Source organism: Protopterus annectens, chromosome 14.part0 (assembly GCF_019279795.1).
Source record: "Protopterus annectens isolate FY-2018-M chromosome 14.part0, PAN1.0, whole genome shotgun sequence".
Classification (NCBI taxonomy): domain Eukaryota; kingdom Metazoa; phylum Chordata; order Ceratodontiformes; family Protopteridae; genus Protopterus; species Protopterus annectens.
This window is the reverse complement of record NC_056748.1, coordinates 930,319,762-930,336,401: the sequence shown is the minus strand read 5'-3', so window position 1 is coordinate 930,336,401 and position 16,640 is coordinate 930,319,762. Positions and strand designations below refer to the sequence as shown.

Genomic DNA, 16,640 nt, shown 5'->3' with positions numbered 1-16,640 from the left:
CATTATTCTGTATGTATTGCTACCAGAAATTCCATTTATTTCTGTGTAGTCTGTCCCTTCCCTTTTCTAGAGATCCCACCTCCAGTTCTTTATCCCCTTTATCATTTTCAGGACTTAAATTACCAATGGATTACTTTGAGATTTCTATTTTTGAGTGATTGCTTTTTGGGCAGCCAATAGCATTAAATTAGTAAGGCCTTGCTATGTCTTTTCAATTCCCATGCTACATCCCAGTTCAAACGAATCATTTCCTTAGTTATATCCATTTGCTCCCTCAATATGTTTCACAAAGTACATTGCAGCGATTTTTTTAAATCTGCCAACTCATTAAATTCTCATAAAACATGTTCCCATTTACCTTGTACCACATGGAACTTCTGTTGACAAAAGGCATCTTGAAATGTGTTACAGTTCTGTTGCATTTGTCAGCTATGGCAAGCAGGCTGGTCTTGTATAAACTGCGGCAGTCTTATTCATGCTGTGCAATTAATGTGTGTGTGTGTGTGTGTGTGTGTGTGTATATATATTTGTGTGTATATATATATATATATATATATATATATATATATATATATATATATATATATATATATATATATATATATATATATATATATATATATATATATATGTATATGTATATGTATACACACACAGCATGCACCAGGTACTTGCATGGTATGCCCATACAATTCTATTCTGCAGTTCTGCAGCACAAAGTATAGCTGTGTAAGTTGCACTTACAACTTATAACAGATGTTCAAATTCCTCATTATTGCAGTAGCCTTTAAGCTATATGGGTTATATCCCACCCAAGATGCAACAACCAACCAGCTTCACAAAGCTCTGGCTCCCTCCTATACCGTCCCTCAGACTGCTGATAGGACAGACCTGTGGAGGGAAATCAACTATCAAAGTGAAGAAAACCTCAGGACTTTCTTGCCCATATGAGAAAGGAACATACTCATCCTGAAGTCTAAACCAAAATATAATAGTAACAAAACACATATTTCCATTAGTAACAATATACACCAAAAGGAAGATGGATAGGGTTACTGTAGCAGTGAGGAATTCGAACATCTACTGTTATGGGTAAGTGCAACTTACCCAGCTGTGCTATGTTCATCAGTCCCACTGCTGCAATAGTCTTTAGGCTATATGGGTTAATTAATAAAACCTATCCAACCTGGGAGGGAGGGGAAGGATATGGATTCAGGAGGCCATAGAAAATGATCCTAGCAAAACTGGTCCTTGACCTGGAAAAAGTATACAGCTTGCACTACTTTAGAAAATCATGTACAAAGGACCATGTAGCTGTTTCTAGAATGTTTCGAGTCCATGCCTTTCTAGTATGCCACTGAAGAAGTCAAATATGTAGTAGAATGTGCCTTGATACTGCACAAAGGACAAGCACATGGGAATAGTCCGTTTTGACACAGGTTTTTCTTTCTTTGTCCTATCCTAATGAACAGTTGGTTAGTTCTTCTAAATGACTTAGTTCCGTCAGGATAGCACCTGAGCTGCCTGTGTGCATCCACAGTATGTGGAATCTTTTCTGCATGATTCTTAGGGTCTGGGAGACTGATGGCTTGATTTAATGTAAAGTCTGAAACCACTTTAGGCATGAATGACACATTTGTTCTTAGAGAACATATCCCTGTAGAAAACTAGATAGGGCTCACCCACCATGAGAGCCTGCAACTCAGATATTCTCATTGCTCTGACATCTGCAAGAAGAGTAACAGTGTTCCATGTAATGAATCCTACATTTACCCTATGGGCAAGTTCAAATGGAGATATAATTAACTTTTTCAGCACAAAGTTATTTTCCCAAGGACGAGTGACTTGCTTATGAGAAGGTCTTGGTGTAAACTCCCTTGAGAAACTGTTTTAGCAAAAGCAGAAAAAAGAAGGAGGATCTATGGGGAGACATGCTATGGTCACAAGATGTACCTTGGTGGAGGAATCAGAGAAGCCCAAGGATAGTAACTCACACAAATATTTGAGTGCCAGTGGTATATAAGGGCCCTGCTTATTGGCTAGGTACCAACTAGAAAATCTTCCACTTAAAAATATAAGATTTCCTAGTAGTAGGTTTTCTTGTCTCTTTTTGTACCTGCAGCACATCCTCATGAAAAAGGATGCCTAAAAGACAAAAATTAAGTAATCCTGGCAGTTAACTGAAATTGTTTGAGATTTAGGTGTATCAAACTCTCCTTGTCTTGTGTGAGTAAATCCAGTCTGTGAGAAAGTTTGTGGTCATTGCTCTTTGTCAATTTCATAAAAATGGAGAACCAATATCATCTGGGCCAAAAGGGAATCACCATAGTGATTTTTGAAGAGTCCTTCTAAATCTCAGAATTAATTTGGATAGCAGTGGAAATGGTGTAAAGGCATAAAGGAACCTTCATGACCACAGGAATGAAGTTGTATCTGTTTTCCAGGCTTACTTGCTTGCATGGGGCTCTGAAGTAGAATTTGTTTAGTTGTCTGTTTTGAAAGGAGTTGAACAGATCTAATTGAGGTGTTCCCCACACCTGGATCAATTGCTGGGAGACCCCTCATTCAATTTCCATTTGTGAGTGTGTGTCCTGGTCCTGCTCAACTTGTCTGCCATGATGTTATGCTCTGAAGCAATGTATGATATTTGGAGGGTTAAGAAGTGCTGAAGAACTACCTCCCAACCCATTGCAGCCGGTCTGCAAAGAGGATATGGCCTGGAGTATATCACATAACTGTGGTGCTTTCTGTTATCTCCTAAAGAGATAAAGGGGACCATAGATGATTTCCAGGATACTACAGCTGGCATGGATCACAGTCCACATTTCTTTGACATCAATGCATTCTTTTCTGTCGGAGGAGTTCCACGGGCCTTGCACCTTTACCCTATAGATACTGTTCCCCTAGCAAAATCTGAGGCATTTGTAGTTACAAACTGACTTGAAGGTAGAGGAGAAAAGGAGCGGCCTGGATTTGCTTGTATCTATAGTGTCCACCACTACAATTTTTTTTGTATTGTTTACAAAGCCCAAGACTGGACTCCAAAATTCCAAAAGATTGGTCCATGTGTTTTTTTTTAGAATCCACCGACTCTTTCTTATGTGCAACCTGATAAGATGAATCATGAGAATCACAAAGGACATGAAACCTAAGATCCTGAGATATTTACAGGCTGAAGTATAAACCTGATTTGAGAAGTTACAGAATGTTTCCAAGGTGTCTATGAGGCAGCCTAGCAAGACAATTCTGTGATATGAGGCCAAAGAGGATTTATAAACATTTCTCTGGAGCCATAGATTGGTTAGAAGAGACAAAATTCATTGTAATGACTTTTGACATCTGTGGAAAGACTTTGCAAAGATGACGGTCATCTAACTAAGGAAATATATGAATGACATTCAGTCTGCAATGAGCTATGACTGGAGCTAGACACTTTGTAAACACCCTTAGATCTGAGCTGTACATAACCTAAAGAATAATGCATAAAACTGATAATGTGACCCAGACAAAGAAAACATGAGAAGTTTCTTGAAACCTTTGGCTATGGGAATGTGCTGCTATACATCTTTTAGATCTACTGTTACCATAAAACTTCTCAGGGAATGAGAGGTAACAGATTCTGAAGAGTAAACACACCTTGAATTCTGGAACTTTCACATACAGGTTTAGAAAGGAAAGATCTAGAATTGGTCTTCAAGAAGACTCTTTGGTACCAGAAACATTCTGAAATAGAAGCCTTTGCCTCTTTGACATGAATGCACTGGTTCTATGACTCCTAGGGTGAGTAAATACTGAAGAACCTGAATAAAAAAGCTCTGGTTTGGAGGGAAACTCCACTGAATGGAGATATTTGTATCCAATGCAAACTCTATCCTTTCTGAAACACTTTTATCACCAAAGAGTCCAAAGCAATCTGTTGCTAAAGCAGAATGTACAGAGCCAGTTTCTAAGAAAAATTTTGAGAGATTGTGGCAGACAGAAAAGGGGAGGGAAAAATACAAGCACAGTCATTCTGAAGTACTAGACTGTTGCTTTTTGGAAAATATCCTTGCTTTTTTATTGTTCCCCTCCTGCCATCTCTTTTTGTTTCCCTGTTTGGCCTGAGCAAGCAGGGATTGTTTGTTTTGTTTCTTAGCTGGAAAAAATGATTTAGGAGATTTGTACGGGGGGGGGGGGGGGGGCTTGCTGAAAAATCTTGGAAACTCCCGGTATTAATTTCCTTCTTTCATTAAATTGTTTGAGGGTGTGGGTAGCAGATGGGCCAAACAAAACCTCCTTGTCTAAAGCTGGATTTATCATTTCAGATTTTACCTCATCAGATTTGATTATGCATTCAGACATATCTCCTCAATACTGTAGTACTAGCAGTGACCCTTGTTCACAGTATCTGCACAAACATTCACATTTCTTAAGCATATCTTGACATGCTTCAATGTTAAACATGTCAATAAATGAAATGTTTTAAAACTTAATAAATGTTAGAAACAATGGAATTTAGATAGGCACTTTCTTCAGGGGGAAGTTTAGTAAATAATTCTGTCAAACTGCACAAAAAAATGACAAACTTCCACATATGTGTCTGATAGTTAAGAATTCTACATTGTCAAAATGGAAGACGAAAATGTCTTACAAAATCTGTAAAATACATTTCCTTTCTTGACCACACTGAAAGGATTGGAGGTTACTAGAAGTCTGTTCCCAACTGGAGAAGATGTGGATATGGCCGCAGGGTCAGACCTGAGGTGGGAAAACAAATGCTTGTAGTTGAGAAACTTTATAAAGAATATCTGCCTTTTTGGGAACTGAAAATTGTGAATCAGGATTGTTACAGACAGCATTAAACATGTGCTCCAAGGTTGGCACTAAAGGGAGTAGAATGAGACATATCTACTTGTAACCTATCATAATATCTCCACAATTCAGGGGGAACATCCATTTGTTACCATAAAATCACCTCATTCATCCTGACTATAGTCTGAGAAAAAGAAAATTCCACCAAAGGAGGTTGTGAAAAACAAGTTTTCCTCTGAATCAGAAAATTGGGGTGATGAATCTACAGGAGAAGTCTTGCCCCTGTCTATATCAAAATCCTCAAACATATGTTCCTCTGGAATGTTTCTGCTGACAGCCTTTTCAGGTAAGTCTGAGCACCAGGATAAACCATGTATAACAACTGTCTAGCTTAGGTTGAAAACATTTTTTTTTCTAACAGACACCATGTCTTCAGATGGACAATGTTTAACCTTTTGTTTTTTTTTGCTTTACAAGTATGGCTGATGATGACTCTGACAAGGTACTTCTGCCCTATCAACAGGTCTCTTTCCCTGGCTACACTTAGGAACATCCCCAGACTGTCTCCCTAAGCAAGAAAAGATGGTTCTCCCATACACAAAGTGGACACTGGAAAAGCCAAAGAAGATGTGGCTGACTCTCAGTTCATGGCGGCTGAATAGACTACAAAAGAGGAAGCTGGAGAGGTGAGTGAGTGGTCTGAGGAACAATAAATGGCTACCTACAGAGTCACTGCCATTGGTTGAGGCACAGACTGAGCACATGCAGCAAGCGCTCTTTAGTAAGTCATTTATTCTTTCTATGTACTGCAGAATACAGGCCAGCAGGAATGGGTTAAGCATCCATACTGTGACTGAGGAGGATGCTTCAAATAGCTTTGCTGGATGAGATGGTCTGAAGGTTATTTGCCAAATAGTGATCACAAGCAGCAGACTTACATTCCATGCCTCTCAAATGTACAGATTTTCACAGAATGCCTAGATTTTTGCTTCAAATATTTGGTCTGTACCTCATAAAACACATGGTTTTCTGGCAAATTAGAGGATTGAATTCATTAAAAAAATGACCAAATAATGACATATATTTGAGTTTCAGACTTCATATCCTTCAGAAAATGCATGCTAACACAAATCCTACTATTTTAGCAGCTTTCTATGTTCATAAGAGCAATATTTTAAAATCTGTCCCTATTTTTCTTCCTTGTCCACACATTATTTTAGGCTTTGCCCAGATTTCTTGCATTAAGAAGTTGAGATGTATGTTACACTCACATCCACAGTCCCCTAAACACAGAAATTGCATAAGCAGCACACCAAATTGTTGTCAAACTACTTTTTTCAAACACTCCATCTTACAAGAAAAAATGGCAGGTAAATTGTTGCACAGTGAACATAAGAATTAACCGTCCCTCCATCCATCCAAAACCCCTTTTCCTATTTTTACACATGGGGGTCAGTGTATTACGTCACCATTAACAGTAACAATAATCTAGAGCCAATGTTCACACAGGTGGTTGGCTAGCCTAGCCTCACTTGTTTTTCTATTCCCCATAAATGCATGCATACTCACACCTATGGCCAAGTTAGCTTGTCCAATCCACATACTGAATTTCTTTAAAATGTGAGAGGAAACTGGAGCTTCCCATAACTTGCAAAAGTTCCTGCCAAAATAAAACACTTACTGACACTACACTTTTAGATACAATTCAAAAAGATTTCACAAGCTGCATATTTTCTAACAAAAATAACCCAAAAAATAGCAGAAGCTAAAAATAGGGGCCCCTGACAAGAAACTTCCAAAATTAGAAATATACCATTTTTTTTATATAGTAATTTTTTCTTATTTTAAAAACAGTATTCTGTATGGAAGGGTTCTTCAGTTGGGATTTATCTACCACAAATTAAGCTGATGCTTCTTCATAACGTGGCAAGAAAGTACTGAAGATTCTTCACTCTGATGATGATTTTTCTTCCACAGGGCTGCCCAATTAGTAGTCAGAATGAAAGTGTGGGAGGAAGCAAGAGCTTTTGGATGCTGTTCAGTTGTTGTGCCATGGGCATGTACGTTTTAATTTTCCAACATTTAATATGCCTGTCATACTTACATTTAGGGTTTTTATACCTAACCATAAAAAGGCCTTGACAAAAATGAGCACACAAGAATGCAAGTAAGGATTTTCAGCTGATGAATTAAGGCTGATAAAAATGAGTAAATAGCTGAAAAAAGAATGGTGGAGCAACACTTCACAAGTTCACATATGTGCAGGTAGGGTTCTTATTAGAACCACAAATCCTTGAAATTTCAAATGGCATATGGTCGACACCATATGATTAAAATTTCAAGCATTCAAAGGTTAAACTTAATGGCGCTGTTCGGTGCAGAATGGGAGAATTTCCCTTTTCTGCACTGAAGTGCGATCTCGGAGTTGGTATATTTAAGTAGGGGTGTTTGGGGGGCACACCGTTAAGGTAAGTTTTTTTTGTTTGTTTTATTATATATTCGAACTTTCAAACTTCGATCATATGTTGTCGAACATATGGCATTCGAAGTTTAGAAAGTTTGAATATATAATATAGACCCTGCAGGTACATAAATTATCCAGAGCAACCCAAAAGACAAACCCTTATCTTTCAAACTGCTATAAAGTGGCACAGCTACCCAGTGTAACTAAGATAATCCATTATACATATGTATTACAAATAATACATGTAGAAATACCAATCAGCTTTGGCTATTGTCCATGGAAGAAAGAAAATGCACACAAGAAACAAACAGCAGCTGAATTAAAGACACTTGTTCTTCTCTGTATTGTAAAGGTGCATCACCCACACCATGCATACCCCTACATTCAGGAACTGTCATTTGTATAAACATATACACACACGCACATGCACACACACACACACACACACACACACACACACACACACACACACACACACACACACACATACACACACACTTCCACCTTCCAGATGAGCATCATACGATGTTAATCTGGCGATATCAAAATTAATATTTTAGTTTTTAAACAAAGGAAGACTGCTGCTCATGCTCACCCTCTGCTGCTCAAGATAAGCCTGTTTAATTTTTTCTTCTTCTTCTTTCATCTGCTTCTGCAGTTCTAATTCCTTCAGAGCAATTGTCTGTTCTTTTTCAAGCTGGGCTTGCTTTTGCTTTCTCTGTGAACAAAATAAGCCAATAAAATGAATGCAGCATAAAAACAGGTTTAGTTCAAAGTTAATCTCCTGATTTCAATCTTATGAAGCCATGATTCACTCAAAGTAATCTCACTCTGACAATTTCTGCTTTAATGTAAAACAATTTAGCATAATTGAAAATAGTTGTTGTTGTTGTGTCTTTCGACTTTTCCTGGTTAGGGGTCGCCACAGCAGAACTCCGGTCCGCTAATGATTAGCAGTAGATTTTTACGTGCCGAGTTGCCAGCCCTGAACAACCTTCAACGAAGGAATGCCCATTCACGCATGTCTCCACACAGAAGACGCTCTAGTAGTAGTAAATATAGCTCACGCACTGCTACTCTCTCTCTCTCTCTATATATATATATATATATATATATATATATATATATATATATATATACAAAGGGCCCAGAACGATGATAAGTCTTATTACACATTCATGTCCCTTCTATCTCATTAACACCTAGTAAATGCGGAATGTCACACCTCCAACAGTCTATACTCACTTTCAGATTTGACATTTTCTAAAAAGCAAGTTGAAGAACATAAGCTATATGAATGTAAACACCTTTTAAAGAGTAATTGCTATTAAAAAGGTGCAAACAATAATGTGCTCAGAAAAATGTCTACACTGACAGAATTTGGTGCACTTTGCCCTTCAATAACATATATCTCACAGATTTATGAATGCATATATGAGAATATGAATACGAAATGATGACTCCACTGCAGTGCATCCTAGATTAAAGATATTATTGTCCATTTGTTTTACATCATGCCCTGATTCCATAAGGAGCTGTTGGTGTTAATTGGAAGTGTAGAAAAAAGGAACTATAGGTATAAATGAGCGATAGTCATGAAGACCTCTCTCTCTCTCTCTGTTTATATATATATATATATATATATATATATATATATATATATGTGTGTGTGTTTGTGTGTGTGTGTGTGTGTGTGTAGTATATATATATATATATATATATATATATATATATATATATATACATACACACACACACACACCCCACACACACATACACACAAAATAAGTTTTATATATATATATATATATATATATATATATATATATATATATATATATATATATATAGATGACTGTGTGTTATTTGTTTGAAAGCCTATTTAACTGAATCAAAATGGACAGAAAAGTGTAGAAGTGTATGCATAGTATGTGATCGTGTTTTTTCTGATCATAGGAGTCTACAGCAGTACATGTGGATTAGCAACAGCCATCATCATCATATTGTACCCCAGATCTATAGCTGTTTGTGTGCCAGCATTGATTCACCGTGTGGCATTTTTTTTCTTTAGTCCATGGTTGAGCAACCATAGAGTTAGTATAGAAATAAGGAGTGAGCTTACCATTTTTTTACTGTGTATTTATTGTATAGAATGTTTTCTATAGTACAACTGTGTAAGTAAACTCACCATACTGATAGATGCTCAAATGATCATTGCTGCAGTAGCCTTAGCTATATGGGTTACATATTGCATAAGATATAAAGGCCAGATAGCTTACCATCACTTTTCATGTACTCATACTGTTAACAGCTAAAGGATAGCTAAGTAGCTAAGGCCACTGCAACAGTGATCAAATGATGAACATCCGTTGTGATTCAATCAAAAGAGTTTTCAGTCAATGAGCTTTTACTCAATTGTGTTCAGTGAGTTGTGATTCGGTCAAATGAGCATTCAATCAAATGACTTAGATTAAAAAATATATATATATGTATATATATATATATATATATATATACATATATACATATACATATATATAAATATATCTTATGCAAGAGAGTTTACTTACACAGTTGTACTATAGAAAACATTCTATACAACAAAATACACAGTAAAAAAATGGCCCCCTGCCTATAGTTGAGAAGAGTAATATGTTTCTGTATGTACATGTGCTGGAATACAGTAAGTGTTGGTGTCCTGTGTTTTTTCGATATTATGAGATTCAGTATTTTGATTTTTCAGTATTTTGAACTTTCAAGGTTTTGGACTCTGTCTTTTGAATTTCGAGATTTTGAGCTTTCCAGATTTCAAAGTGGACCTATGGTCAAAATCTCGAAATTCAAAAGACTGAGTCCAAAATCTTGAAAGTTCAAAATACTGAAAACTCAAAATACTAAATCTCATAATATTGAAAAAACACAGGACACCAACACTTACTATATATATATATTCATACTTTTCTATAATACCAGGCAGTTTAACGCTATCACTAGCTGCCACTCTCTATTTAAGTCAGTTAACCACGCTCAACAAACATTCTCTCCTCCTTTTTATACTTTTACTATTCTATGTACAGGATTATAAACAAGTCAGCTTTTGCAATTAGACTAAAAAGGAATATTTGGCTTTAACTATTTTACATATACATATATTTGACAGCTTTTGCTATTCGGCTAAAAAAATGAATATTTGACTTTAATTATTTTATACAAGTATATATTTTTCTAATTTTTTTATTTAACTTTTATATTTAGTTCCTGTTTGCCCAATAACGAAATCTGCCATCTTATCAAACAATGGAAACGGTTTTCAAAGAGCTAATGTAATTATCAATCAATTTTATTTGATATTTATGAAGGAAAAAAATCATCTGGACAAGCTAAAAATGAAGATTTTTGTCAGTGGCTCAGTAATTTGTATATCCAGTTTTGATCTCAGTAAAATCAGAAATCTGAAAATTCTAAATCCACTTCAGCTGCCTGAAATCATATTCAAACACTGAAGCTGTTGTTCAGCACATATTCCATGCAAAATGGGCAATGCAACCAACAAGACTTCATGATATCCATGTTTCAAGCTATACAGTACATTATCACAGCTCTTCACCTAAGTTTTACACAAAATATAGACTAAAATAAAATTTAACTTTTTAACAGCTTTCATTTTGTCTTCATACAAACCATAAAAAGAATGTCATCAAGTTCAATAAATTAACTTTCAGATCGAAGTACTACTTTGACAAACATTTATGCCAGGGTTATCATGTATGGCTTTACTCAGTTTGGGAGGTGAGCATTATTAAGTGCTTGAAAAGGGTCTTCTTAAAGGTGTATATTGCTAGGTATCTTATGGTGCCAGTGATTTCCTAATATGTTCCTGTGTTCCTTGTTTCACAACTAATAACAGGCCAAAAATGTTCAAGTCATTTACAGTACAACAGCAATGATCTCTATTTCCTAATTTTCCCCCACATAAAAAGCCACACTTTCTATAATTTATAATGCATTTGCTCCCTTAACTAGCAACTGTCAGAATGAAAGACATAAAAAATATTAGAAATTAGGATATGGCTGAAGTTTACTCAGACAATGTAACAGATTCTTGCAAAAAAGAGTTATCCAAACCTTGCCACACCCCCTAGAAACTTCACATTCAGTATTTTAAAATGAAGCAATTCCAGTGAGGAAGGCAAAGTGGATAACTCTAGCTTTCTCAACGTCATTTTTCCCTGCCAGGGTGGCAACAACCTCCTTCCCAAACTTCTTTCAAATAGTATGCAACACCCTCAGCCAAAGCAGAATCACTTCTGTTTTCTTGGGAGAGAAAAGGACTGAAAAATTAATAAAAACACGTGTTGCACTGTTTTCAAACTAAAATGATGTAATTTTATCAGACTTCTGTTAGGGTGTGACCTCTTAACCCAGATAACTGAAAAGAAGGCCTAGACCAGTGTAAATTTTATTTAGAAAATTGATGCATGCACACCTAGTATGCCCCTATCCCTAACAAAGTATCCTTACGTAAACAAGTTTCTTCTTAAAGGACAGCCTATATTTCTTCTAAAATAAGCCCATCCTTCTGATTTGACCAAATAACTCCTTCCTTCCATCTAAGATTATCCCAGCAAACCCCAAGATAGTTGAAACAGAGTATGGGAGAAACCAACAACTACCATCCATTTAGTGCAATCCAAACTTGAGCATTTGTCCTTATCCATTTATAAACTAAACTCCTGCAAACAACCCTCTCCATTCTCAACCAGCCACATTCCCTTTTATTCCTGACACACATTGTTATTTCATAATCATAAGCCAAAATCACTAGGAAAGTTATAGCAGTAGACACACCCCGCTTATAACTGCCTCCTTCATATACCACATAGAATTAATCCATAACCCCTAGAACAAAAAGTTCATTAAGCAGTTTGTTTTACTTCCTTTTTTATCACCACCACATGACTGACTTAACCACTCACCACAGACCTTAGAAAAGACCAAGAATAAACCACACCTATCCATGACAAAACCATCCATCTGGCATCTAGCCTGGAACTTCCCAAAGTGTCCAACAAATCCCACCGATACACAGAATAGAGTCTTAAAAATTTCAGAATTCCACAAAACTCTACACATAATTATTATGCAATGATTATTTGCAAATTATTTAACTTACTTTAATAAATCCAGACTATCCTTATCTCAGCCTTTACCTATCCAGAAACAGACATCTTCAAAGCAACTGAAGGGTTTTTGGAAATAACTTATTATAAGCATTAAACAGAGATGAAACACCAATTAACTAAATCTTCTTTGTCACTCTTCCAGACAAACAACTTGACAAGAGTATAAAATACTTCCCCCCACAGTGTAATACCCCATTATACCATTCAGTGATATCTCGACCTAAAATGTTTAAATTTCCAGTCTGTAGTCACCAATAAAAAACATACCCCCAAACCATCTATGCTGGGCACACTATGCCTGGCTCTGTGGCACAGAAGGCTGGAGGCCCTACTGCAGTCCAGGTGACTATGATATGATTAGCAGCTCTAGCAATGGAGCAGCCAGGCAGGGAGGGAGACAGTAGTGTGGCATTGCCTGCTCGTCACTTTTGGAGTATACAGAGACATGTGATTCCTCAAGTGAAGGCCAGGAAAACCACTTTCCATGCTGGTGGGGAGGGGAGGAGGGGTCAGTTGTTAGCAATGTTCCTTGTAGAAGTGATAGACAACTAGAACAGATAGTCAATTGCTTGCCCCCCTTGGTTCATCAGGTGGCTGTCCACAGGAAACAGAAATAAATACAAAAAAAAAAAAAAACCTCAAACTACCCCTAATGGCTGATGGCCAACAGGCAGCAGGAGCAAAGACTGTAAAAAAATGTATGTTGTGCATATTAAGCTTCCTAAGCAACATACAGGACAGTTACACTCAAAAATCGGAATACTGTAGTTACCTAGAGTGCATCTTCCTCACAAAAAGGATTCCTTCCTAGATGCATATAAAGGTTATTTAGCTATTTCTTTCCTTCTGTAGAATTTGTATATTGTTCAGCATCCTCAGTGCATACCATGCTGGGTTTGAATCAAATTTCATAATACGTGGCTTTATGAATTTGTCTCCCTCGCTCTTATGTCATCTTACTAAACAAATTTTAATGCTGTTGCCACAGATGAAACACATGTAACATGGTGTTCATAAGGTGATCATTCTTTCCTACTCATTGGGACATAAACCTATCAAGTCTCCAGAAACCCAAAGGTCTTTTACTGTTTACCTTCATTTACAATTGCCTTTCATCCTCCCTTGCTTTTTTATTTTGTAATAAAATCACTGAACTCACCTTTATTAATGTTTTCCTTAAATGCAAATTGCATAAATACATACATGTGCAGTCCAGTTTAAAAATGCATAGAAAGTATATATAACTAAAGAAAAATCTATAGCTGGTGCACCATCGTTAGACTTTGTACACGATATCACTATGCATACTCATCAGTATGTACAGGAATAATTCAATCTACCTTTTAAAAACAATTGTAAATTAATAGGGCATTTCTCATCCTAATACCAACATAAAATGACCGATATTTTACTAAAACAACAAGTACTATAGTAATACACAGTCTTCAGACCCTTTGAATATCTTTTCAGCACCATAATCCTATACCATTCCTTTCTATTTGATTTCTATTTATTTACTTCTATTGATTTTAGTTAATGGAAAGATTCAATTTACCACTGAAATCAACAACTAAAGTGTAAGTTGATGCAATTCAAGCATAACCTAACAGCAGTCTTATCATAGTCATCATCATCATCGCCACCACCTTTCCTATTATTCTTCTTAAAATCAGGATGTCATGTCAGCTGTCATCTCTTCTCTCTATTCATTGCTACTCTTCTACTTTCTTCAATTGTCATGGTTACCTGTTGCACATTTTCTCTTATGCAATCCATCTCTTGGTTAGATATCCTTGTTTCCTGTTGCCTTCTTCCCTTCTCTACCAAATCTTCACCAGATTGTCTTCTGCTTTCCAGCATATGTGACAGAACCAGTGTAATATGTTCTCCTTGACCTTATGTGCGCCTGGGGAAATTTGTCTTTGATGTAATTTCAGCTTTGCGTTCAGGGTGTTTGATGAGGTTCATGTTCAGAGTCTGTTCATAGTGCGACATTGTCGACATTTGATAACTTTGCTGATCTGCCCCCTCTGACCTATTTGCTAATATAGTCCAGCACCAGTATGAACAGAAGCAAGCTCACAGCTGAATTCTGACCCTCACAGATTCCAACAAGAACCATGTTGAGAGTCTGAACACTGTTCATACATGTGTCAATAGTTCCTTGTACATACGTTCCATTAATTATGCCAATGTTTCAGGGACCTAACAGCAGTTTGATGTATATGTTGCCCATGGGGATTGCCCTCCAACAAGAAATCCTTTAGCCAGCAGCTCATGGTTAAAGATTTGCTTATGGCATCATCACCTGGTAACACTCATACTGGTTGTCCCTCTGGCCATCTCAACCACTCCTTGATTGAGAAATGAAAGTTATGGACTTACTATAATGATAGATCCATGTTGTCTGATTTTCATCTGGCTCAACATATGGGATGTCGGATCCAACTGGATCTGATCTCGGTACAAAATTTGAAGCTTCCACAATTCCAGGACTCTGACTTCTCCCCTACTTATAATTCAATGATCTCTATCCTAATACCTCAGATCGAGTTTGCCCTTTACAATAGAGCTAAAGTCTATTTTAGGAGGAAATATTAGGAAATAAATAATCAAACATTTAGAAGGGACTGGGAAAAAAGAGACAGAGAGGGTTGCTCACAGACAGAGTGTGAGGTGGCAATCAATAATCTCAAAGTTATATGCATCAATTTGGAAAGGGGGCAGGAGGGATAGAGGGAGGGAGGTTGAGCCAGATGAAAATCAGACAACATAGATCTATTGTTATGCTACATACATAACTTTTGTATTCAGTGTTGTTTGTTTTCATCCAATTCAGCATATGGGACAGATTCCCAAGCTATCTTTCTCTGTGGTACCATGGAATGTCATTCTTGGGTATGGTGGAACCAAAGGAAGATTGAGTACTGGATTGGACGTTAAGTTTATCAGATATAAAAGTATGAACAGTGGACCAAGTTGCTGCTGCACAAATGTCATCAATGGACAGCCTCTTGAGGAAGGCCATTGAAGTAGCTACTGCTCTTGTTGAGTGAGCCTTTGGTTTGGATTGTAAATTTAAACCCATCTTAATACAAAGGAAACGCAGTCTGAAAACCATCTAGAGAGTGTAAGTTCTGCAACAGCTCTACCAATTTTTGACTGTGAGAAAGCAACAAATAGTTGATCAGAGTTCCTGGTCAGTTTTGTCTGATAAAGATAGAATCTGAGTTGACAATGAACATCTAACGTGTAAAATGTATTCCTGTTTGTTTGAGAATTTGGGGAAGAACACTGGTAAATGTATGGATTGTTTTCCAGTTATTTTTGGAAACCACCTTTGAAAGCAATGTTCTGAGAGAAACCCTGTCCTTATGGAAAATCAAATAGGGAGGTTTAAATGAAACAGCTTGCAATTCTGACATTTGTCTGGCTAATGTGATCATCACTAAAACAATTATTTTCCAAGTTAGATATTTAATATCTATTGTGGGTGCAAGTTCAAAGGGATGGTGTGTCAGAGTTTGGAGCATGATGGTAATATCCCACAGAGAGACTGAATCTCTAATGGGTGGACACAACATAAAAGTCCTTCTTAAAAAGGCTTTTGCGATCTTCAAGGAGGCTATGGAAGTGTCATTGTCTCCAATATGAAATTTCTAAATTGTTGCCATTTGAACTTTAATGGTAGAATAACTAGAACATTTGTGAAAGAGTTCAGACAAGAATTCCAAGATGGATGGGGTGGGTGTAAAAAAAAGGGCCCAAACCCTTGGCTACCACCCAAATTGAAAATTTTTTCCATTTGCTGTGATAAATCTTTTTGTAGCAGTCTTTTGGAAGCCAATATAATTTCAACAGCTGTATTAGAAAGACTAGCATCACTGGCTATGGTCAGAACTGGAGAAACCAAGTGGTTAACTTCATGGTAATCTGGTCTGGATGAGGTGATTTGATGAGTGAGATAGGAGATCTGAATACTGATTCAGCATCCAAGGAGATGTACTAGTAGAGGCCACCGGAAGGCAAACCATATTTGTCTGGGGGCAATGAGGATTACTTTGGCCTTGCAATGTCTGGCTATCTGAAAGAAATTTTTCATGAGTGGTAATGGAGGAAAAGCCTAAAGGAGGCCTGGAGGCCAAATGTGGACCGAATGTCCCTCGGTGATTGACCCTGTGAAGGGATCAGGGCATAGTAAC

General features: G+C 36.9%; 1 protein-coding gene across 1 annotated transcript in view; it reads right to left on the bottom strand.

Moving 5' to 3' along the window:
- LOC122789350 overlaps positions 1 to 16,640 on the bottom strand; it is a 196,095-nt gene that overhangs the window by 115,555 nt on the left and 63,900 nt on the right. Inside the window, exon 4 of the mRNA XM_044056730.1 lies at positions 7,851 to 7,973. Within this exon, the coding sequence (XP_043912665.1) occupies positions 7,851 to 7,973 (123 nt within the window). The remainder of the gene's footprint in view (positions 1 to 7,850; positions 7,974 to 16,640) is intronic.